Genomic DNA, 26,612 nt, shown 5'->3' on the forward strand with positions numbered 1-26,612 from the left:
TTTCATTTGTTTTTGAGAGAGAGACTCAGAGCACGCATGCTCAAGTGGGGGAGGGGCAGAGAGAGAGGGGGACACAGGATCTGAAGCGGGCTGGGCACTGACAGCAGAGAGCCTGATATGGGGCTCAACTCATGAACCGTGAGATCACAAGCTGAGCCGAAGTCGGATGCTTAACCAACTGAGCCACCCAGGTGCTCCAAAAAGTTATTTTTAACTCTTAAAAAGTTCTAGAACTTCCGTTACCCCATGTCTTTCAACAAACCAGATTGTTTCATACATTAGAATAGTTAAGTGCTACATACTTTTCATGTGAGAAAATTTCTTAACATTAGGATAATAGTTAAACTCTTCATTTTATAAATTGAACATATTCAAATATGCATGGGCAGTTGCCTTGCTCAGGAATGGAGTGAAAGAAAGGTGGGACCAGGCTTTGTGACACCCACTCCACTACCACTCCATTAATTACCCCCCCAGATTCTTTCCTTTATTAATACTCACATTTACTTAACGAAGAGTCTGTGATGGGTTATAAGAAATACTAATGTAAAATTGAAAAATAGAGATACTAAATAAAAATCTAGACTGTAGTAAATATAAATTAGAAAAAATAAAATAAGGTGGTATCTCAGATATTCAAGATGTGGGATCTACCTAACTACGCAGGTTACTTAGTAGACAAGTCTTTTGCCAAGGCAAAAAATGAGACAAGTTAGTTACATGATTCCCACTGTTCCTAATACAAAAACACCTCAGTTGCTCAGAGGCAGAGAAGTTTCCTAAAATTTGGAAGTTCAATTATCATATGGGTAAAAAGAATTACAATTCCATAAGCAAAGTAAAATGTTAATGGAGACCTGGGGGAAAAAATTCAATATGTAATACAAAGAATTAACATCTCTAATATATGAAGAGCTTCTAAAAGGAGTAGAGACATAAACAAAGAGTTCACTGGTAAAAATTCAAATGTCCTTTTACGTGGAAAAGATGTTCAGCCTCACTCTCAACAAGGGACATACAAATAAGAACTTTGCTGAGACACCATTTCTTAGCTCTCAGAATGATAAATATCCAGAATATTGAAAACAAATTCTGGCGGTGCTGTGGGGAGACAGGCACTCTCATACATTGCTGATGAGAACACAAGAGAGTAAAACTCTTACAGAGGAGACTATGGCAAAGTCTAGCAAAAAGTTAGGCATTTATTTTTTGACGAAGCAACCACACTTTTAGAAATTGATCTCAAAGATACACTGGCAAAAATGCAACAAGACAAGTTCACAGGGACTTTGTCGCAGTACTATCTGGAATTCCAAAAGGCTGGAAGCAAGGCAAATATCCGACAAGAAAGTCCTGGTTGAATAGACAGTGTATGAGATGTCTATTAATGGCACACTATGGTCTAGTTATGGACTAGTCTCTATGACACATCAAGTGAAAAAGCAAACTACAAACCAGTGTATATTGTATGTTACCTTTTTTTAAAGGGAAAAATATGATTATATGTGATTATCTGCTTATAGTTTTGAAATGGAAGGATAAATCCAAGACTAATACAAATTGTTACCTTTTTTTAAAAATTTATTTATTTGTTTTGAGAGAGACAGAGACAGCTCTAGTGGGGGAAGGGCAGAGAGAAAGGGAGAGAGAGGGTCCTAAGCAGGCCCCCCGTTGCCAGCACAGAGGTCAATGCCAGGCTCGAACCCACAAAGCCAGGAGATCATACCCTGAGCCAAAACCAAGAGTCAGATGCTTAACCTACTGAGCTACCCAGGTGCCCCCAAAATTGTTACCTTTTAGAGAAGAAAGGAATAAAATGGAAGGGACAAGGATAAAAGCTAGACTTCTCTAAATTTAACATGAAGTTTGATTTGGCTTTGTAACTATGAATATGTTTCACATAATGATAGAGCAAAATTCAATAAAAATGAAAAAGTGAAATCTCTAAAATCACAAGCAAAATGAAATGACTATATTAAGCTAGCAGTTTAAACAGGGAGAGGAGAAATATTCCAAGACGCTTTGAAACACTGTAAAGTTTGATTGCAGAACTGGAGTGAAACATATATTAAGTACAAAAAGAATAATTGAGAAATACTAAATGGCTTTCAGTTATCATGTTATTAGTAATAATATTAGTATTGTTATTTTGAAAATTCACACAGTAGGATTAGGTACATAGGTAATATGTGAATGTCACTGGGAACCAGGATTTTTCACGAAGTGAGAAGAAGTACAAACATAAAGTTAAAAAACCTGTAATTTCAATATGCCAATATTTTGGAAGATCACTAAGAATACATGATATATCTTTCCTTTAAAAATAATAAAAATATTTCCCAGTTCTTTCCACTGAAAGTTCTAGAGACTTTGTTCAGTCTAGTAGCAATAGCCACTCCTAGCACCCAGGTTATGAAACCTAAATACCATTTCCCGGTAGAGGAGTATGAACTGTTCCGGTCCTAACACAATAAATATGTATGAAGAACCTGGAAAATCTTTCAGGGCAGAAAGCGAGAAAGTTTCTAAAGATAACAGAAACTTGGGTTTCTATTGGGTCAAAGAGGCTTAGAAACTAATTATCAGTTCTCCCACTAGCCAAATATGGAACATTTTAACATTAAAAAGTCTAGAATGGATTATATCAAATATGATAAAATGTGCGTTCCTGAGTATTAAAATCAATAAAAAATAAAAGAAATAATGACTAATTGTTCATTCTGGAGAAAGCTAGGAAGCCAAGTCATTAATTTGAATACTGGAGAAATATTAGGAGAAAGAATCAAGCATGTATCCTATGTTTCCTTTATGATCTATATGGGAGCATAACCAAATAGCTGACATGAGAAAGTTCAACTCCATTGAAGAACTCCAAACAATAAATAAAGAAGAAATGATAAAATTCAACTGTCATCATTTTGAAAGCCCCAGTGAACAACTAACCTAAACAATGAACCTAAGAGTTGCTAAGACCATTACAGAAAGTGTGAAGGTTTCTAATGGAAAGATCAACCAGGGACAGTCAAAACACTCAAATCAATGCTTCAGTCATAATAGGGAGACAAGTGGATATCCAGTACCTTCTAATGTGATTATTTTTGTCTCCTCAAAAATAAAACTGAACTGGATCAAACCTCTAGCTTGATTTAACTACCCGTTTACAGCATGAGGAATGGCACATGGGATATAAACAGCAAAATCTAGACTCTGGGATAACAGCAGTTTCTGTAATAAATAAATGTGAGCAATGATTAGGATTCTGTAATTGTAAGGAATTATTGTTTGTTTAGTTTTGTTTTCAGGCACTGAGAAGCAAACAGTGAAGGGCTGTGATCTTGAGGGAAGGGAAGGGAAGCACATGTGATAAATCCCATGTTCCTTCCAGGATTCTCCCTGCAGGCAGCTTCCAAATTACACACAGCACAGGGCAGTGGGAGTCCAAGGAGCAGCAATCCTCTTACTGGGTGAAAGAAACAAAATTCAGAATTTGGGGCTACTAGAGTGGCTGGGATTTTCGAATAAGGTACTATAGAGAAGACAGCTGCATGACAATGGCACCCCAAAAAGGTATAGGAGTTTCTTTGGGCCCTTAGCTGAATCTTAAGCTGTATATGCACAGGGAAAGACTCTAGAAGGCCTAATAAAAAATATAAGAGCTATAAGACATAGTCAAAACCTCCAGCATATGTGTAATTTGAATCCCAGAAGGAAAGGAGAGAAGAAAAATAAAAGAAGCATCATCTGATCATCTCCATAGATTTAGAAAAAGTATTTAATATACCTCAACATCCATTCATGACAAAAACTCTTGACAAGCTAGGGATAAAAAGTAAGATGGTTTAAAAGCATTCAAAATATCTTTGACACTTCTTCCATTGAGATGGGGTCGATGTCTCCTCCCCTTGAATCTGGGTGGGCTTATGAGTGCTTCAACCAATTAAAAGTATGGCAGAAATAACAATATGACTTCCAAGATAGGTCAGAAAAAGCCATGCAGCACCTGCCCATGTCTGTTGAAATGGTTGCTCTAAGAAAAACCAAGGACCACGAAAGAAGTTCCACTAGTCTAAGACCAACATCACAGAGGGGCTACATGTAGGCACTCAAGTCAACAGCCTGGTTCAACTCTTATCCAAAAGCCAGCATCAACTGAGCGAGCTTGGGTTTCTAGCCTCACTGAGCCTTTAGATGACTACAGTCCCAGCCAACATCTGGTAATAACTGCTCACCAAATCAAATGACAATTGGTCTCTTTCCAAATTCTTGGTCTACAAAATCAGAAACATAATAAAATGATAAATGTTCTACAACACTAAATTTGTGGGTCATTTATTATACAGTAATAGTAATTTGCAGCAAACTTCCTTAATCTGATAAAAGTTATCTACAAAAACTTACAGCTAAAACATTATATTCAATGGTGAAATACTGAACATTTCCCATGAGGTTGGGAACAAGATAATAATGCCCAGTCCACCACTTTTGTTCAGCATTGTACTGGATGTCCTAGCCAGGGCAATAAATAAGTTGAGGGAAAGAAAGAAATAATAGTTACAAAGATTGGAAAGGAAGGTGTTACAAGGAAAACCACAAGCCCAAAATGGTGCCACTTAGGCCAAGTCCTCAAACTTGGGCTTAATACCTAGTCTAATTGTACTTTCAACCTTCCCCGGAAATATAATCTTAACCTGTCAGTCAGGAATTTTCCATTCAGCGCCATGAGTCTGCCATATGGGCTTTCTCCATCTCCCAAAGGAAGATGAGGTAATCTGCATGATCAGACCCTTTACTCTTCCCCCTAAGGGAAGACCTTGCCTGGATCAATCTTTTTCTTTTGCTAATAACTTCTTGCCTTGCCATTCCTTCCTATAAAAACTTTTCATTTTATATAATTCCGTAGGGCTCCCCTCTGTTTGCTGGATGGGATCCTGACCAATTCAAGAATTATTTCATAAAGACAATTAGATTCAAATTTACTCCATTAAATTTTGTTTCTTAACAAAGAAAAACAGGCTTTATTCATTGAGAACATAGCTGTGTATGTAGAGAAATCCAAAAGAATCTACTAAAAAAAACCATTATAATTGATTAATGAATTAAGCAATGTGGCTAGATTCAAAATCAAATATTTTTTAAAAATACATCATAATTCTATATACTAACAACAAATAAAAATGCCATTTTAGAAAATGGCGTCATTTTACATAATGTAAAATATTCAATATCTAGAAAAAGACAACAAAATATATGGAATCTATAAACCATCGCTAAGATAAATTATAAGAGGGCTAAATAAATACACAGGTGGTCCATGTTCATAAATTGGTAGGATCAATATTTTTAGGAATCCCAGAAGACTGGGGAGGGGGGAAATTAAAAAATTGATTCTAAAATTATAATATATATATATTTATATATATAATATGTAAAATACAATATATATTTAAAATATAATATATTTTATATATATAAGAAATATGTATATATTTTTTAAATTTTTTTAGAGAGAGAAAGCAAATACACAAGCAGCAGAGAGGGGCAAAGGGAGAGAGAAAGAGAATCTTAAGCAGGCCCCATGCTCAGCACAGAGTCCCCATGGGGCTTGATCCCACAATCTTGGAATCATGACCTGAGCCAAAATTGAGTCGAATGCTCAACCAACTGAGCCACAAGGTGCCCCATACTGAGCATATTATAAAAGACAAAGTTGTAAGATTTACACTACCAGATTTCAAATTTCAGTAGTTAAGCCAATGTGCCACAAGGATAAATAGACCAATAGAAAAGATAAGAAATTCCAGACATAAATGCACAGATTTATTGAGGAATGAATTGGAGCTTCAGTGTACTGCTCTCTTTACTTTTTTACATGTTTATAAAGTGTATAGTAAAAAGCTGAAAAAAAAAAGTGGAGCTCCAAAAGGCAAAATACCAACGCAAAGAATGAATTATCAAATGGTCACTAAGATAAGGAATACTAAGTGAAGGAGTAGACAATGTCATCAACAATATCCCTGCAGTAATTTACTAGTAAAGTTTATAAAAATGTTGTTCAGTAATTTCATAAGGGGTCCATTCAGATTCATGATTTCTCATCTTTCTCATTCATCCACATTTTATTATCTCTGAACACAAAATGAAATTTCAATGCATTGCAGATTTATTTGATGTGAAAGGAATTACAAAAGTATTATATAATCCTTAGATCTCAAAACATGTAATGTTATCCACAAGCCTAATACTAATCAAGAAAATTTACTGATCTCAAGATTTTGCTCTATTTTTCTTTTTGTTTACACTTACCTGGTTGCTGTGTTTCCCATCTTATTGTGAAGCCTCTCTCATTTCTTAAATGTTCAGAGTAGAGATGAAAATAGAGGGCATTGTCACTACTGAGGAGTTCATGAGGGGGAACAGAGCCACAGAATCTTCCAAGTTGAAACGCTGCAGAGGAGTCTCCATCGTGAACCTGAAGAAACTCGTGTGGACAATTGTTCACTGATTCTAACTGGAAAAAAGTGAAAGTGATACGCAGCACCTAAAAACATAAAGGTCACAATACATTATTTTTCACTTCCATGTCAATTCTAAAGCATTTCTCCCAATAAGGAAGCATTCATATTAATTCACCTTTTAAGAGACAGATCTATAATTTCCCAATTATCTGCAAACACATATGACAACCCTACATATTATTAAATAACTTGTGTTAAAAATTGCTTAGGCTTCTGCCAATATCAAAATATATCAAAAATCTTGATGTTAATGAAATAGATTTTTAACAGCTTTATTAAGGTATACTTGATATACAAAGAACGATACATATTAAATGTGTATAATTGGATGAGTTTGGACATATACCAACACCTGTGATGCCATCAGCACAGTCAGTGTGCTAGGCATATTCAACACCTCCTAGAGTTTCCTTGCGTCTTTCTTTTTTTCTTTTAGTGGTCAGAACACAACATGAGATCCACTGTCCTAACAAATTTTGAACTGCATGATATCGCACTGTTAACTATAGGCACTATGTTGAACAACAGATCTCTAGAACTCACTTATCTTGTATAACTGAAAATACCCACTGAGTTGTTACTGAATTGGTTAATGAAATATATGTACCTAGATTTCATTTAACTGTCAAGTCCATTAAACGTAGGCACTTCAAATGTAGAGCTGACAATCATGTTTCGGAATCAGTAAAATACAATGGACATCTAAAAAACCTACCTTGAATTAAGTTTAACTGACAAATATTACCATTCACAAGAATGTATACCCTGATCACCTGAATAATCTGTAGTGTGCAGCATCCACACAAATGTTCACTGATCCCCGGAGATGCTGATTCCTGAGGGTTCTCTGAAGCTCTTAATGAGATACTAACAGATTGACAACTTCAGGTATAGACTGAGCTAGGCATGGCATAGATATGTGTAAAGTCCCCAAGTCTTCAGTGGTTGGATATCATTAAGAGACGGGTGACACCAAGAGTGGAGAACAGGGAAAAAGTAATCTGAAGTGTTCTGAGCATACAAGTAGAAGAGAATAAACCCAAACATACATTTCCAAGTTAAAATGTTAGAATGTACAAACTCAAATATAATGATATAATTCATATAATAAAAATTTTTTGGATAGTATCATTTAAAACAGCCAAACTGCTAAAAGGAAGCTGTTGAATTTGATATCCATCGTGATCTAAAACAACAGCATTCAGCTAATGAAAAAGGATATCAGGATATTTTTGAAATTCTATGCTAGGGTATTTTTAAGATCTGTTACCCAACATTACATCATTTTTGTCCTTGAAGAAATTTCAATAAAAATTGAATAAATGTTCATGAACTGAACTATCCTGATTTCTATAAAATTTCTACTATATTGTGCAAATTGTGGAGATAAGATTTAAAAATCAAAACAACCAAGGAAAACAGCTGAATTTATTTCACAAATCGATAATAAAACTATTAACATTTTTTCACAAAATGACTTTTCTTGAAAGAAAAATGTTTTCAATGTCAGGAAATAGAATTCATGAACACTAAATGGAAGGAAGGAAATTCACATAACATACCCACTGGGAAATTGATTTTGGAGTTTATGCTATTATAGGGTCACCAGGCTCCAAAGAATCCTCCCTTCTCAAGGGAAAAAATGTGTTGTGACCATTGTACAATGACCCGCTGTAACATCAGTTCACAGGGAAAAGTTCACAGAATTGCAAGGGAACACCTTATCTATCCAGACACACAAGTTCATTTTAATGAGTCCAGGAGTTGGTTGAGAAATAAATATTTGGAAAAGTCTGAGTAATGAATGCTGGGGATAGAAGAACTAAAAACTTCAGGGTCAGATCTGAATTTGAGGAGTGTTCATGCAGCAGTTCAGAGTCATCAGAGTTGAGTGGCCTGGGTTTGAGTCACTGCAGGCCACTTACAAACCATGTGACCCTGGACAAATTCGTCAGCTGCTCTAGGCTCCATTTCCTCATAGTAAAATGAGAGTAACAATTCTTATCTCTCAGGGCTACAAGGGTTAAAATACAATGACACAATGTCTGTGAAGCAATTAGCACAGCACAATGGCACACCCAATGGCACAAAGAAGCACTGCTAAGAAAACCATCTTAATAGCAGTCCCTATTTTTGCATAATAATCAGCAGAACACTGAGTGGTCTTCCTCAAACACTAGTGTCTCAGTGAGAGCAGGACTTTACAAATTCCCTGCTTGCAGTCAGCCAATCCCTGCAGAGAATTATCCATACTGGACAAAGCCTGGACTTTGAAGCCAGACAAACTTGACTTTGAAATCCTATTCCTCTAATTACCAGCTAAGAAATGCTTTTAAAAAATTACTTAGCTTCTCTTAGTTTCCCTTATCTTATCTACAAAATAAGGACACTATTACTTTTTTCAAAGAGTCAGTGTAAGGTTTAGAAAAGATGCATAAAATATCTAGCCCAACGCCTGACACTGAGCAAGTCCTCAATATATGATAGTTGATTTACCACTATGTGTATTTTATGGAATATATACACATATTACATGTTCGCATAGATAAATGAAATGTGCATTTCGACAGGAGCTATTACATTTACCTTTCCCTCTTCAGTTCGGATAACCCAGAAGCAGTTAACATCATGCACATAACCAACATCAGGGCTTTTATAGCTGAAGCTTCCATTCATCCCAGAGAGGGACCCTCCACAAACTGCCAAGGGAAAGATGAGCTGTTCGTTACAGAGACTCTGAAAAGGAGGAGGCTAGGTATCTCCCTCTAACCTTGCTGCTGAAATATTAGAGAAGTCTGAGTGATTAACATTGGAGACAAATGCCCTGTGGTTCTCTCTTCCCCCCACCCCTTTGTCTTTGGACACCCGCCTAAATCCCACCTCTTGTTTGAAGTCTACTTGGGATTTCCTTGCCCCCACCACGAACCTCCTCTGCCCCTTTTTGTTTTCTCTGGCTCCCATTCTCTCCACCTCCATGATACTTGATTTGACCCCAAGCAACTTAGTTCTTATCTACTTCTTGTCTCTCCTCTGCCATTTTGGATTAGATGTGCCTCCTCAACCAGAAGATCAGCAAGTAATATGTGGAGATAGTGTTTTATGCTTATTTTCCCACAGCATCTACCATAGTCCTGAACACATAGTGAGGTCTCAATAGACGTGCTGATTCAGAATCAAGAGTTCTGAGAGAGGACGAGTAATCAGTTCTGAGAGAGGCTGGATGAAGGAGATTGAAGCTTGAAGGTGAAGTACTCCTGAAGGACAGATACATTTGGATGTGAACCAATGGAAGAATTCAGAGAAGTATGGAGAAATAAATATCTCAAATATTGGAACACAGCATGGTGGTACATGGGATCAAGTGACAAGAAAAGATATCTAGATTGGAAAGGGAGTATTATTAGGAAACTAGTGAAAAATAAGGTTGATTGGATAGGGTAAGGCCTAGTTATAGAGGATAATTGAGAAACAGTCCCAATCTTTAACAGGCAACAGGGAGTGACTGTATGTTCTAGAGCAGGAGAGTGATACGATTTAATGAGTAATATTATAGGGAGATTAAACAGCTGCTGTAGAGAAAACTTCCCTTAGAAAATGACAATACCTTAGCATACTCTGTGTTCAGAACAGACGTAATAAAAATGGCAAATACCAATTTACTTCTTCCTTTGAAGGAAGGTTCTTCTTGGCCTAAATTGAGATAAATACTTACCTTGTAAATTCTATACTAGTGCTTGAAGGAAAGACTTAGTTGGAAGCATTTGTGCAACTAGACAAGAAAGTGGAAGAATCCGCAGCAGGACTCACTGAGGAATGATCCTTCTAAGCTGTGGCACAAGAGACGCTGAGCATACCTTGCTGGGGAATCTGACACAGAAATCCAGTCCAGAAACGTGTGCATTCACAACTGAACGCATTGACGCCATCCACACAAGTTCCCCCATTCAAGCAGGGGTTGCTCAGACACTCATTTATATTTTCTGTACAGTTGATGCCGGCCCAACCTGATTCACACTTACAAAGATAACCAGAAACCGTTTCCTAGGGAAAGAAAACCATAATGCCATGAAACAGATCAATGGACGATAAACGTTGAGCCAACTCAAAGAACAAAGAAGGGTTATGTGATGTATGTAGCAGGTGTTGAGCCACACACACCTTCTAGAATTCTTGTAATAATTCATTTAAATGGTAACGGCTAAGGAAGGAAGAACAAGGACTCACAATGCATTGTCCATTTAAACAGGGGTGGTTCGAGCAAACATTACTGAGCTGCACGCATCCATTTGGCCCATAGCCATTTCCAGTATATCCCGGGAGACAAGTACAGAGAGGTAAAGAACCTGTCAGAAATAAAAATGGAAGTGTAAATACAGGTCTCCTTCATTCAGACCCAGTAACAAAACTGAGGCTCTGTTGTCTAGACAAGGAATTGCCAAAATCAAGTCTGCATATCCCTAGGGGCAGACATGCCAACTATAAAGAGGAAGTATTAGGATCTTTTTCTATGTTTCATCTTAAAAATAAAGAAGGCATTACATTCCAATACTTGGTGCACAAATTGACGTTGGTGCTGTCAGTCCATATGTCACAGTCCTGAGTTGCGTACAAATGTGAGGTACGCTAAGGGAAAAAAGAGTTTCTCACGGAGGGGTTGAGAGAAAAGAATATTCTTATGAAAAAAGACGGTATCTGTTGCAAGCACTGGCCCTATATGGACTGTAAATAGGTACTCTTTTAATGACCGTTTATAGATGAGAACAAAACACAAAAAGGTTAGGTGGCTTGACCCAGGACACACAGCTGGAATACAGTGAAGCCAGGGAGAAAATCAAAATCCAAGCATTATTTTTCTAGAATCCATGTTCTTAACCATTTCAGTATGCTCTGAATCATTTAACATTTAAATAGTCATAAATGTACATGTATGTGTGTGTATACATCTATATTCTTTTACATATGTGCTTATATATGTATCACATATATCACTCGTAAAAATAAAAGTAGTATTTGGAAATAGCAAGAGATATGATACTTTATTCAATAAATGAAGTTGGAGCCACCCATTTGAACAAAACTATCAAGCAAAATGTTTGATGCCATAGATACAAATAAATCTTAAAAAGACCCAAGATCTTAATGTTAAAAATAAAAGAAAGTATAAAAGAACAAGCACCTGACTATTTTTAGAGTTCGGTAGGAAAAGCCTAATTCTAAGAGGAGAAAATCCTATAAAAAAAGATTTACCTTTTTGACTACATAGAAATTTTAAACTTCTAAATAGAAAATACCACCACAAAATTAAAATAAAAACAATATGCCAAGGAAAATACATGTAAACCATAAAACAGATAATGAGATATTATTCTTAGTACATAAAAAAAATAAAGGCAGTAAAATATAAAAATTATTAATTATTAGTCATCAAAAAGGTAATTTTGATGTAGTCAAAATCAAAATAATAGGAAGGCAATTTTTGCCTGTAAACTTGACCAAAATGAAAAATAACAGTAGTATCCATTATTGCCAAGAGTGGGAAACACGTAGTTTCATACACTGTTGGCAAGTATAAACTGATACATTTCTGTGAGAAAATTTAGCAATATATATTTAAAAAATTTTTAATGTTTATTTATCTTTGAGAGAGAGAGAGTATAAGGTGGGGAGGGGCAGAGAGAGAGGGAGACACAGAATCTGAAACAGGCTCCAGGCTCCGAGCTGTCAGCACAGAGTCCCGTGCGGGGCTCAAACCCATGAACTGTGAGATCATGACCTGAGCCAAAGTCAGATGCTTAACCAACTGAGCCACCCAGGTGCCTCAAGCAATATATATTTTTTAAATTATAGGAGGTGAAACTTCTTTTACACAGCATTGCAAACACTGTTGGTTATCCCCCTAGATCCATGTTTCCATTCTTTCATGGTGAATTCTTTTTTAACTGAGGGCATAAGCTCCTGAAATAAACTACATTTCCCAGCCTGACTTGCAGCCAGGGTTAAGCAACAGGGCTCAGTCCTGGCCAATAGCATAGAAATGAAAGAGGCCTTAGAAGGAGTTGACAGGTGGTCCTTCCTCCTTTTCTCCTTCCTATGTGCTCAAACACAGTCATAAATTTAATTAGCTGGCTTGATTATCTTGGGAAATATTGCTAATTTAGACCAGACCACAAAGAGCATAGTCTATCACATTAAAAAAAAAAAAAATCCAAACGTATAGTTTTAAAACATGGATTATTTTTGGTTTGAAGATCAAAATAAGAACTTTGAGGTTAGAGGATTGTTTTCAAAATGTTGATTTGTTTCAGAAGGCCATATTGAAATACCCCAAACCAGAGGCAGAGGGGAGTCATTACCTAGAATTGAGGAGCATGACGCATGTGGGTGGCAGCCTCCATTATCGACCAAGCACACATTGACGAGCGTGCACACTCTTCCATTGCCTTGGTACCCTGATCACAGAGAGAACAGGGCATGACAAACAACATTAAGAAGATGGAAGAAGAATCCCAATCCAAGAAGCAAACATCATGAAATCCAACCAGAGAGCTTCTATTATCACAACAGAAAAGGTAAATATGAAGTGCCATAAACAAATTCCTATCGTTAAGAAAAAGGACAACCATTTGGGAAACTGACTGCAGAAACCATGTTCTAATGGTGTTTCTAAGGACAAAAAAGGAAATGAATAAAGATGAAAAGATGCATGAAACTACTGGTAGACTAAGACAGTTGCTGACACTAAGCAAGTTGACATTTTCTAATTACAGTGACTTTAATGATCTAAGAGCTAAATTACTGTAGAAGTCCCAAGAACTAACTTAATAAAGCAAATAGGGTTTCAGTTTATCCCTTAGAACTCCATGAACTTCTTGGATAGTCACTCAGTTTAGATCACAGAATACCAGTAATGACTTCTTTCCAGAAGAGAAGAGAAACTCTGAACAGGTATTATATGCCTACTAGTCTGCCTGTTACTGAGTAAACTTTATATGCAAAACATCTCATGAGTATTTGTGGGAACAATGAAGCTGTAGGTCTGTGATCCACAGAGAAAATTTTTCAAATTCTGCATTATCTCCAGAGGCTATTTCACAATTTATAAAGTTTTGTTGTTTTCCACTGGTATTAAAAATATTTGTTATTGCTTTTTATAATAGAGCTGACCTAATGTGCCCTGAATCTGTAAGTTAAATAAAACTTTCTGCACTGCTCAGTACATCTCCTTAGACAGAGTCATATTTAAAATGAAGCACAAGACCATGTTTCCAAATGTATGTTTTGCCTATAATGGTGTTGGGAAATTTGGCGTAGCACCTGGTGGACAGGCCTGACAGTGGTAAGACCCAAATGTATTCACACACGTAACAGGTGGAACCATAGAACAACCGCCATTATTTATGTCACATTCATTGATATCTTGGCAACTGTATCCGTTTCCTTGCCAGCCTAGAAAAAACAGAAGATTTGAAAAGTTAGCTCTATAGACAAGTTAACAACGAAGAAACGCATATAGCCAAAGATACATAAAAATTTGCTTCACTCTAAGAAACTACATATTAAAATGAGATTTTCATTCTTAAAAACAAATTCTGGCAAAGAGGCGGGCAGGTGAGGTTCTCATATGCTTTTAGTCAGAAGTCTATAATTAGTAAAACCTATCTGGAAATAGATCTAGCGGTACTCATTTAAATTTTTTAAAATATATACCTTTGGGGGCATCCGGGTGGCTCAGTCGGTTAAATGTCCAACTCCTGATTTCAGCTTTGGTCATGATCTCACGGTTCGTGAGATGGAGCCCCACCCTGGGGCTCTGTGCTGACAGTGTGGAGCCTACTTGGGATTCTCTCTCTCTCCCTCTCTCTGCTCCTCCCCAATTCACTGGTCTCTCTCAAAATAAATAAACTTTAAAATATAAATATATATGTATATATTTATGTGTGTATATGTATATACACATATATATATTTACATATATAAATATATATATATTTGACTAACAAGTCCACTTCTAAAAACTCTCTTGCAGTGATAAAACTGCCAGCATCTACAGATGTAGGCAAGCAGAGGTCTACTGCAGTGTTGTTTAAAGGGGGGGGGGCACCCTCTTGATCATCAATATGATTAAATATATTAGGACTCATGTTTACCGTTGAATACTAAACAAATATTTTAAATAACATGCACATATTTAACATTTTTAAAATATATACATTAGCTAATAACACAAACTTTTAGAAGAATATGCAAAGAATGATCCCAATTTGGAGAAAGAATTTTTTAAAAACCTGCATATGTGTCTATGTGTTTGTAGGAGAGAAGGAAAAGGAAGAAGAGGAGAGAGAACATGTGTTCACAGTGGTCTCGTTCAGAGCACGAGACTGAAGATGAAGAGAGAGTGTCATTTTACTGTTGATATTTCTGCTTGTATCCATTGTTACCTTGAGTTGTATTACTCCTATAATAACGATTAAAATTATAAGAATGTTTAAAACCTTTTACATTTTTAAAAAATATTTCTTGGGGCGCCTGGGTGGCGCAGTCGGTTAAGCGTCCGACTTCAGCCAGGTCACGATCTCGCGGTCCGGGAGTTCGAGCCCCGCGTCAGGCTCTGGGCTGATGGCTCAGAGCCTGGAGCCTGTTTCCGATTCTGTGTCTCCCTCTCTCTCTGCCCCTCCCCCGTTCATGCTCTGTCTCTCTCTGTCCCAAAAATAAATAAACGTTGAAAAAAATTTTTTTAATAAAAAATAATAAAAAAAAATTAAAAAAAAATTATTTCTTTTCATTGACTGAAACAGTCCCTCTCTAAAACCCTACCTAAGAAAATTATTGTATTTGTGGGTGAAGAAATGAATACACAGAAGAAAGCTGGAAATACATCCACATGTCAATGGTGGCCCTCTGAGTGATAAGACTATGGGTATTTTTTGCTGTTTTATTTTCATATTTTTAAAGTTTCTTTATATTTTATAAGCAGCATGTATTACTTTAATAGGCAGGGAAAAAATAAGGTCATTAACAGGAAAACAAAAAGCTTTTGTTTTTCTTTTTTCTCTACAACGATATAAAGAAGAATCCTTTAATTCAAATAATTTATTTTTCCGATTTCTAGTTTTTAAAGACTGTCACTGGCAAATTACCTTCAAGAATGTGGTTATTTGCTAATTTTATGTGCCCCTGAGACCTAAGAGGGAAAAAGTCTTCATGCGGTTTTTTTCAATTTCTTTCTAGTTACACAAGATCTAACCATGTACCATGAAGAAAGTCACTAAACCAACAGTCACAAAAGGAAGCAACGGGTGTGTGTGCTTCCCTTGATCAGACAGAACAATGGAGCTCAGCTCCATTGCAGCTCAGCTCAGATCCACAGATCTGGGTTTGAATCCCGACTATGGGATTTGGGACAAGTTCTTTACCTTCTCCAAGTGTCAAGATCCTATCATTTAAAGTGGGAATAATACTAATTTCTAACATTTCTTGATTTTGTCACAGTTGTAAGAATCGAAATTTGCCTAGCACAGTGTCTCAGTGAGGTTTTCATGGAAGAACAGCTGCTATTACGTTCTCTTACATGTTCCACCTTCTAACAACACACGAGGAGTGCCAACGGGCCTTGGAGACTCCCTGAGGTCTGGTAAACTGCTTACCCGTGCACCCAGCTAGTGCTTTCTTTGCTCATAGTAGGCTCTACAAACATGCGCTGAGTGGATGATAATGATCTCATATGGTGAGAGATGAAGCGTGGACTCAAGCCCAAGCAGTCTCTGAGTCCAGAGTCTATGTTTTCAGTGACTTGGCCTGGAGATTCGGTCTCTGGGGGGCTGAGCTGGAGTCAGACATCCCTCTTTACAGCAAGGCCACAGGGCCTTCCAGTGACGTGCCCTGGTGAGAACTACAGGGGCTCTAGAGGCGACACTAAGAGGTGAACTAATCTGCCTAGTACAAACACCTGGCCAGTAAGGTGGGAAGAGAGCAGGTCTAGTCAGTTGATGGCCTTAAGGATCAGATGTCTGACCTCACCACCTCCCCGGCTAACCCTGCCCCGCAGTGTTTGGCTCTGGCCCTCTGATTTCTGAGGCTGAATTATTACAGAAGGAAGACGGCCTGCAGTGCGATGTAGGGAAACAGAACCTGAGATGGGATTGGGATGCTTCCTAAGAACGGTCTCCTTATCTGTTGGCCGGGGAAGGAAAGCTGTTCTGGCACTTTGCGTGGCTGGGCGTGGCCGAGCCCACATACCTGTCGGGCAGGCCCCGCAGTAGAAGGAGCCTGGGGTGTTGAAGCACTGGGCAAGTGTGGAACACGGCGCAGGCTGGAGGCTGCACTCGTCGATGTCCAGCAGGCAGGCCGAGCTGTTCGGCGGGGACGTCCACCCCGCGTCACAGATGCAGCTGTACATGGGCTGGCAGAATGACAAGAGTGTGAATCAAAGCAATCAGGAAAATAAGCAAGAAAAGCTTTTGAAAATCTCACCAAGCCCCCGACTGTTTATCCTCTAGCGTTCATTTCCATAAGGCCAATTGAGTGGCTTCTCTTTTTCTTCCCATATGATTAAGCATTTAGACCCGACCACGCAAAAAGAGAAACATCTTTATTTCAGAGTAAGGAAAACCTATAATTTGCCCCAAAGATGCCAGGGAAAGAGCAACAACAATCAAGAACTGTAAGTCAATATAATTAAAGTCAATCCACTCAGCCCGCTATGTTTTTAGAGGGAAAAACACCCATGGAGGCACAGACCTTGGAAAATCCATTCTGTTTGTTTCCTTTCTGAAAGTCTTTCCTTCCCCTCCCAGCCACTCCCTCCTCCCACCATCACTGGAAAGGAACCATTTTCTATCAATGCGTTTAAAAATATACAGAGAGAGAGAACTAAAAATAAAGACCTGAAGGTCTCATACAAGGCCAAGCGGGCCTTGTATGCTGAGTGCTGTTGAGGGTCGGGAGTCAAGGTTGTCAGGATCCAGAGCACAGGGAGAAGTCAGGCAGTCTGCAGACAAACTCAGGGTCCATAGCACTCAAAGGTGCTCCGGAGCCAGAAAGAAATCCAGACCCCTCAGAACTGCGTGCTGCCACCAAGAATGGGCCTTGGTGTTTCCATGTCTCGTCACTGTTATAGCTCGCGAGGCCAAGAGAAGGTCATGTCTCACAGAGAGATTTATGAAGTAAAAACAAAAAAGGCAGTAATTTCTATAATGATACCACCTCTGGGTCCAGTTTTCTGTTTATTTATGGACAACTCTCATCTTTTTCCTCACCTGTGCCCCCCTGAGAGCAGGAAGTACCTTCCTCTCTGGAACACTGCCAGAACGATGCTCCTCTACAGACATGCAGGCTAAGGGACTAATAGCAACCGTGACTCCCTCCACGAAGCCACGTTCCGGGAGGGACTCACCTCTCCAGCCTGCACTCGGACTAGATCCTCACAGATGCCGTGGACGCAGAGTGCTTTGGAGCCCCCTTCACAGTCATTGTATCTGGATGCACACTGGGGGCCGTGTGTCTCGGGGGAGCATAGACACCTGTTGGTTACACAAGAGCACAACGTCAGCGCCTGTGCCTCAGCACAAGTGCCTGTTTCTTAGCACCAATTAAAGAAAAGTAATAAGTCCAACTACAAGTCAATGACATTCACGTGGAATCATAAACTAGAAAACCAGATCTACTGGCTGGAGCCTTAGAGGAAAATCACTCTGCACCGCTTCAAGCAGTGGGTTGAGTGAATGCGTTATCTCTCTCAAGAAGTAAGAGAGGGGCACAACTTACTATCTGGGCAAGACTGCCACCATAAATTCTTCTGGTATCAGGTCATCAAATAGCACTTTCAAAGGTCAGACATTCATAAACTAAGGGGGATGGAGTTCCTTGGGGATGGTAAAGGGAGAGATCAACAAGTCCATTCACCATCCATCCAACCAGACCCTCCAGTAAGCACAGGTGACCTTGAATGAGCTGATGTATTCCCAAAGGTTCTCTGGGATTGTATAACTCCACAGACAATGGTACGTCCACATCTCAGAGTATGCAACCCATATTATCGTATTACAAAGGGCAATAGTTCCATCTGTTAGAGATGTAGCTTAGATAATAACATTTCTTTCATAGCCACACTTTAACTCACAAATGCAATTTGACATAATACCCAAGCTTGCAGTGGGTGTTTTGCTTTGAGAAGATTTCAGTTCAATAACAATCAAATAAGGAAATTTGTTTTAAACTATTGTCATCCTTCAAATTGCTGAGTTAGCTTTCTATCTGTACTGCAGCTTCCGAGGGAATGTGGAAGGTATGGGAAAGGCAGGTGGGAATGGGAAGGACACAGAGGGGTCATAGAGCCTCAGCCTATTTTCACAGGTTTGAGGGCATCTGATGGAGTGGAGAGCCAGGCCTGGAGTCGCCATTTGTCTGCCTTGAGCAGCACTGGCCCTCATGGGGGAAGGTGACCATAGGGGTCAAGGATCAGAGACAAGGAACACGGAGTGCCTGCATGACCATGAACTAGAAGATGTTCCGAATCACACATGTCCAAAGATGAAGACACATGTGTGATTGACAGTGTGGGAAATGAGAGTCTGGCTGTTTGAGAAGCATCCAGAGCCACACTCTGGGCACAGAACTTGATCGGCCCGTGGAGGGCTCCAGAAACAATTGCGGGGTGGCACCTTTGAGTGGGTTCTAAGGAAGAAGACATCACTGAATGTGACCAGAGACAGAGAGTAAAAACATGGAATCACTCACGCACTTCCATACAGAGTTGCCAGACCTAGCAAATAAAGACACGGGACGCCCAGTTAAATCTGACTTTCAGACCAATGAATTCTTTTTTGGTATGATTAAGTCCCAGGCAGCTTTCAACATCAGTATATCATTGTGTAAAACCTGTTCATTAATAAATTGCATTTATGATCATTCCAAGGTTGCCTTTCTCATTAAGACAAGCTCATAGACTAACCACAATAGATGATTAAACTTAAAAAACTTTTCAATTATTCATTCCCTATGTATAACTATTTATCTTCCTCTCATCTCTCTCTTTCCATGCTCTCCCTCTCATACCCCCTTCCCTTTTCTCTTCACTCGCCCATCCTTACACAGAATATTCTTTTGGGAAATTTCATTAGATTCTTGAGATAATAGAACTTCACACTAGTTCATATATTTGAGCATTTGATCCAGCTAGCTTCCTTGCTGAAAGTTTATTCTACCACCACAGCCAGCCACCAAAAAAGATTTTTAAAAAATCTTGAAACCAACTTTACTAGCTTTCTGAGCCTATCGTATATAAGAGATCTGAGTCTCTGAGACCAGATGGGACAAGACTGCCTGGATTTAAATCCTGATACTATCTATTAACTGTTCACCTTAGGCAACATCCTAACACCATTTCTTATAAAATAATAGTGCCCATCTATGAGCACTATTTTTACCTTGGGGTCATCTAAAGACATTTTCTGGTAGGAAGCACTCGGGCAACTGTGTTTATCTTATCAGTAAGTGCTTTACTATTGGAAAATGACTTAAGATTTGAGAGGAGATTCTGGTTCCTGGACATGTAGGTAAATCCTATCTCCTCCTTCTCACTTGGAGAAAATGAATGAATTTTAATCGCACACTTTCTGCTAAATAACTACAAAGTATATTTCTTTCATTTAAATGTAACTTAATGTGAGAAGATGGGGGGGGGGAGGCAGTGAAGCATATCACCAGCTTCCTTGCTATGATCCTCAAAGACAAGTATTAATCTCATTTTACTGGCAAGGCTCACGTTGCCCAAGGCCACGGAATTAGAAACAGGCACAAGATGAATTAAAACCTAAGTCTGTGTTACTCTTGCTCCAATGTTTTTCTGTGTCACGTTCCCACGTTGTGAAAGGTAGTTAGTTAAAGACTTTCCATTTCTGTGTGTCTTTTTAACATAACAGTGTTTGCATGCAAAATATATTCTCAAGGCGGCTGCATGTGACCTTTAAAGTAAAAGAGTGACCATCTATATACCTCCCCGCACAAGTCACTTGCATAATGGCTTTCTACTGCTGCTTTAGTTCTGGCGGAACAAAACTGGGCTTGTCAGTCTTCAAAAGCACTGCGAGGGCCTTTGGCAATTGGGAAGAGGTCAAATACACTTTCAAAGTCATAGTTTAACTTGCATTAGAGTCCATGGTTCAATATTAACGTAACTGACTCACTGAAAGAGGTAATGAGTTTAATACCTAACTACCATCCGAGCTAAAACCAGATTGTCCTCATCATTTAAACTCTGCATGTTTTAAAACCCACCAGTGATGACAGTGGAAATAAATAAAATAAAGTGTGTTAATCATCATTGCACTCCTGGAGAAAACACACAAACAACAAACTCAGCGGTTTTTTTCTAGAAAGCCTTCTAGATCTGAGTGTATATGGCACACACCATCCATGCTTAGCAAATCTGCATCCCAAGCGCTGTCTTCAATCCAGAGTAAGCAGGAGGATGATTAACATCAATTCTTCAGAACAAAGAGGCAATAGCAGAATCAGGAAGTGGCAAAATATTGTCTGTTAACTCTTTGAAGCTTTTGGGGGCAAGACTTCAGCCACGGGAATTGCTGGAAACAGAAAATGGTCTCCTTGCCCAAGTTTCATTACTGGGGAAAAAAGTTTTTACCAGAAAATTTCCTAGGAAATAAGGCTTCCAATTAATTAGTATCTGCATAGTGCTTTATCTTTCAAAGGTCTTTGTAATTAGGAATTATTAATTTCTTTAAATAAAGACTCCTTTGTCCTTCCCCAAGTAAATGGGTTCCAAGAGTTAGAGGCTGAAGTAGGTCCCAAATCCAGAGCAAACCCTTTGCCATGAACACATTTCTGCAGGTCCAGACTATTCAACAGTGGCTCATTTCCCTTTAACAAATGTGTACTGAAGATTCCCAAATAGTTTTCTAGCCTCCGAGAAGCTACTGATTAAGGGGCATTTAATCTCACGTAATTAATAGCACACAAGAAAATATCTAAATGTTCTCTGTTTCATTACACAGATTCCACAAAGCAAGCATTTAGTCTTTCGCTCATACACATTTTTCTATTTTCTGATATTCCTCCAAAAATTCTCCATCAAATGCCTGAATAGGAGTCTTTATTTCGTAGATATCAACTGGAATTCATGGAGCTTCGTAAACTATCCTCACATCAAGCAGAAGAAACCAGATCTAAATGTTCTGTTCTTAACTGCAAATCTATGAAGGACAGAGGCTAGAAACCAAAACCACTTCCAGAGTCAGCATAGTGAGTTCTTGGGCATTTTTACAGGAAGGTGCAAGAGAGAATTCAATATTGCTCATATAAAGTTGAATTTTCCCTTTAGGTAGCTCTCAACAAATAAAAATGGTTCTCTCTCTTTCTCTCTCTCTTGTTTATGCCTGGAAAAAGAACTCTACTCCTTCACATGCAGCAAATAGTTACATTATGGTATATTTTTTTCTTTTCCATTTTTCAGGAGTAAAAATAATTTACTGGGGGGAGAGCAAAACAATTTTGGCTTGGTCTCTGGGTCTTCCCCCACCTGCTACACATCTTTGTTATTCTATTGGCTTGTGAGACCCCACAACACGTGATGATACAGGAAGACCAGGAGTGAAATCTAATCTCCAGGACATTCCTCGATATCAGAAAGACAGGGAAGTATTAGTTCTAGGAATAATTTTCCTCCAGTGTCTCCAAGAAGCAATTCTCGTTGATAAGTGCCCATAAACAGACATCAGGAGATAATGCTTTCAAGGGAATGAAAGATTAGACCTGCATTTTGGATCTCACCCAAACATGAATGCTCATAAAAGCAGGAGTCAGGGGGTTCACCAAAATGGGAAACAAAGTCCTGAACGCAGAAGTCTCTGTAATAAAATAATACTTAATTTAAGTCAGAGGTGATTGATTTTGGTTCTGCACAATGGTGAAGCTCATGAAAAAAATCAGAAGTTTGAATGAATTCAGTTTGTGACTTGGAATGAGCAAAAAATCTTAAGATTAGATCAAAAGAACAAAAGGGTCAGTTAAATGAAAAAGAGAAGGATTGTGACTGCCTTTTTTGACAGATGATGAGAAAATAACAAAATTACTGCACTCATTTTTGCTGGAAAGAATAGGATGGATATTGTTACAAGGGAATGGAAGAACAAGATAGCAGAAATATTAGTAAGAAAGCAAACAATTGCTCTTTACTCCAGTGAGATTATACCCCTGAGGACTGAAAGAATGTGTTCATGTTATAACACAATCAACTTTTTTCACCTTTTAATAATCACAGAACATAGGAGCCCAACCAAAATATGGGGAAAGATCATGTCTAGAGTTCTTGAGTTGTTTTTTTTTAAGTGACTTTAAGGAACTATACAAAAGTAAGTTTGATGTTGATCTGCCAAAAATTTCTAGACTTGATGAAAAGATAATGTGTCAGCCACTATAGCTTTAATAACCAATACTCGGACAGTCTGATGGGAACGTGGAGGTGTGGTTATGCCTAACTCAGCTTAGTAAGGGAAGGGACGTTTTCTTAGGGTGATGCCTGAGCTGAGCAGGAGGACACTCTAGACAGAGTAGGTCAGAAGATAGGAACTCCGTGATGATTGTGGTAAGGGGCCTCACAGCTCCTTCAAGACAGGCAATGAGAGGTAACTATGTGGAGAAAACCTCAGTTCAGTCTCTGGTCTTGTTATGGTCAACATTTTACATAGCACTTGACTGAAGATATCCTTACTCAAGCTAGCAGCTCACTTCTCCAATGAATGAGTGCAGCAGGGGCTTGTGGGTATGGTGGGGTAGCCCTCTTCTGCTTAATGCTCTTCAACGGCAGCCCCTTGAGTGCTCTGACTTCTACTAAGTCTTCAACCTTATCTTCCCCATGCTGTCCCTACTCCCTGTGCCAGCCACCGGGTCCTTCTTCCCATTCCTCTGGGACTCCAGAGAAAGGGGGTAAGAGTTGATTGGGTAAGAGTTGAGGACGTACAAGGGTTTCTTCATCTAAATAAATAGTTGTGTGTCATTAAATAAGAGTCATATATTTCTCATGGATGCTCTTGACTATGGGATGTTTAAGTCCTTCAAAAACATACCCTAATGTTAAGAAAGACAGAGAGAGTGGGGTGGGGAAGGAAGGAAGGAAGGAAGGAAGGAAGGAAGGAAGGAAGGAAGGAAGGAAGGAAAGAGAAGAAAAGAAAAAAGAAAAGGAAAAAGGAAAAGAAAGAAAAGAAAAACATTACCTGTAACTGCCTGCTGTATTTATACACGTGGATCCATTCTGGCAGCCCAAGGGTGTTTCTGAGTAAATCTCACATTCGTTCACATCAACTGAGCACAGAGGACCCTGCATTCATGTAAAGAATGAAGTCAGGTGCCATGGGTCACAGAGGCATCTGGGGCCAATATTCATACGTTATGTTTAAGGATTTATATATCCACTGAAGTCCTTAGTCAAGCGAAATACAATCACGCTAATACTAATACTAGTTAATATCCAGTTATCCTTCCTCTTGAACTCAGATTTGGCCTAAGGGAGCCAAAGAGCTCTTGGTAAAATCACGCCAGTCGCACAAGAAGAATCCTTTTACGGGGGGCCTGGGTAGCTCAGTTGGTTAAGTGCCCGACTTCGGCTCAGGTCACGGTCTTGCAGTTCGTGTGTGCAAGCCCCACACTGAGCCCCGCGTTGGGCTCTGTGCTGACAGCTCAGAGCCTGAAGCCTGCTTTGGATTCTGTGTCTCCCTCTCTCTCTGCCCCTCCCTGACATGTGCCCATGCTCTCTCTCTCGCTCTCTCTCTCTCTCTCTGTCTCTCTCTCTCTCTCTCAAAAATAAATAAACATTAAAAAAAAAAAACTTAGGCAAATCCTTATACAAAGTAATCCTCATGTGACTGTGAAGCTACGCCTGGAAATATTCACTTAATTTTTTTTAATGCACATGTCAGGAACATTTTCACCATTAATAGAAAAAGACAAGAATATTTACAGAGCTATGTCAAGATTCACTTAGTACTGGGGTGCCTGGATGGCTCAGTTGGTTGAGCATCGGACTTCAGCTCAGGTCATGATCCATGGTTCCTGAGTTTGAGCCCCTAGTTCAGGGGCTGCTGTCATCACCGAGCTGGCTTTGGATCCTCTGTCCCCCTCTCTCCTGCCCCGCTTTGCTTAGGAGCTTGAGCACGCATGCATGCTTGCTCTCTCTCTCTCTCTCTCTCTCTCTCTCTCAAGAAACAATTTTTTTAAAGATTCATTTAGTACTTTCAGTGCTGAACAATTTAAATTGATGCTAGCCAATATATCACGCCCTCCCATGTAGCTATGCAGCCAAGTGATCCCCTCCTTAAGACAGCTTAATGTTCAGTGGGTTATATAATCATGCTCACCACCGTTTGGATTTTGGCATTCTTGGTGTAAGTCATTTGATTCAGGAGACCACAGAATCCTAGAAACTTCGGATGGAGAATGAAACATGTCTGAATGCTTCCAAGGAAACCACTGATGCTGACTCACCAGCATTTTCAACCAAAGATGGAGTGACTCACCTCCCACTGTGAGGTGCAGATGCAAACAAAGGAATTGTGAAGATTGAGGCAGGTCCCACCATTTTGGCAGGGGTTGCTGCTGCAGACATTTTTGTCGACCATCTGAAACAAAGACAGGGCAGTCAGCGAGACCATCGTACTCTCAGCAGGCAGCAAAGAAAGGCATGTTTCAGGGCAGGTGCGCATGCAAAGCACATTCCACTCCTCCTCCAGGGAGACTCAGCCTCCATACTTTAAAGCAATTACCCAAGTTCTTCTCCTAATCAACTCTCTCATGAAAAACAACAGCAACAACAAAGTGTTTCACATTTTCAGTCTACACATGTTCCTTCGCTATTTAGAAGCATTTAGCCAGGGATGGGATGAGGCACAAGGGGAGAAGATGCTCGCTCTACTCTTTGGAAAAGCATTGTTCACCTGGGAAACATACGTTGGTGGACAAGAGTCAAGATTTCAGACTGGGAATAATAATGGACATTCCTATTGTACTAAGAAAACCTAATGGAAATTCCGGTTCTTTTTTTGTTATTCTTATCTTTGGTACCTCCAGATAAGCATGTGAAATCTGATCATCTTTTGCTGTCACCCGTCCTCCCATGGGTAAAGATGGCTGAACTCTTCTCACCCTGAGTCCCTTTATTTGAAATGCGGGCTTATATACACCCCCCACTCCTATGCTCACGTGATGACTTTCAGACCAGAGTCACAAACAGACCTGCCTTTGTCTATATGACCTGGAGAATCTTCCCATATGTCAGCTACCAGTTCCAATCTCATAAACTTTGTAATACCTCTGGGGGGCAAGAAAACTTCTTTAGAGAGGACATGCAATTGTGCAAGAAAACCTATTTTATTAACTTTGCCTAATCATAGTCTAATTCTCTAAAAATGGGGCGAAAAAATAAATTTTTAAAAATTAAAGTTTTTAAACAGGGGCAAAGTAATTACTACATTCTTTTTTTATTCGGTGACTCACAGAGAAAGTCATGTCTGTTCCCCTCATTTTACAGATGAAACTGAGAGCCAGAGGGTTGCCCACTGACTAAGCACCATTGATAGCCAAACCATCTCTCTCTTCCTTTGTCAAAAGTCAGGTGACCATGCATGTGGGGGTCTCTTTCTGGAGTCTGTTTTCTTTCATTAGTCCATCTATCTTTGTGCCAGTACCACAATTAGCCCTGTTTGTCAGAGGACACTCTTAAGGAAATTAACCACAACTCATTAGAAGTTTTTTGGCATACAAAAGCAACGTTGTCTGGGGCTTTAAAACTCAAAAGCCTATGGGGGCCCAGCAGGAAATGGAATCAGTAAGCAGCCAGGAGGAAGACAATGGGGAACGATGGCTAACTATTGTACCCAGAGAGCGTTGACCTATTGGAATGCATAAAAGGCATTTATATCCAAAAATCATTAAAAAATTCCTCCTGGGGGGTGGGGAAAGGGACACAGTCTGAAGTAATTTGACCATGGCCTCCAGCTCTTGACCTTTCACAGGAATAATGAAGCACTCTAGGAGACTGGAAACTCTAGCACTGTGTCTTCTGGACAGGTATGATTCCTTGCTTGTTTC

At 39.2% G+C, this 26,612-nt stretch overlaps 1 protein-coding gene across 2 annotated transcripts in view; it reads right to left on the reverse strand.

Moving 5' to 3' along the window:
- The window catches only part of CUBN (cubilin), a 284,543-nt gene that overhangs the window by 247,682 nt on the left and 10,249 nt on the right, over positions 1-26,612 (reverse strand). For both annotated transcript variants that reach the window (XM_023256399.2, XM_003988129.5), the window contains exons 5-14: positions 25,043-25,144; positions 23,744-23,847; positions 17,908-18,034; positions 16,752-16,914; positions 13,830-13,961; positions 12,869-12,964; positions 10,740-10,858; positions 10,370-10,556; positions 9,102-9,214; positions 6,304-6,538 (exon numbers count right to left, since the gene is read on the reverse strand). In XM_023256399.2, coding sequence (XP_023112167.2) covers positions 6,304-6,538; positions 9,102-9,214; positions 10,370-10,556; positions 10,740-10,858; positions 12,869-12,964; positions 13,830-13,961; positions 16,752-16,914; positions 17,908-18,034; positions 23,744-23,847; positions 25,043-25,144 — 1,378 coding nt within the window. The remainder of the gene's footprint in view (positions 1-6,303; positions 6,539-9,101; positions 9,215-10,369; positions 10,557-10,739; positions 10,859-12,868; positions 12,965-13,829; positions 13,962-16,751; positions 16,915-17,907; positions 18,035-23,743; positions 23,848-25,042; positions 25,145-26,612) is intronic.

Source organism: Felis catus, chromosome B4 (assembly GCF_018350175.1).
Source record: "Felis catus isolate Fca126 chromosome B4, F.catus_Fca126_mat1.0, whole genome shotgun sequence".
Classification (NCBI taxonomy): domain Eukaryota; kingdom Metazoa; phylum Chordata; class Mammalia; order Carnivora; family Felidae; genus Felis; species Felis catus.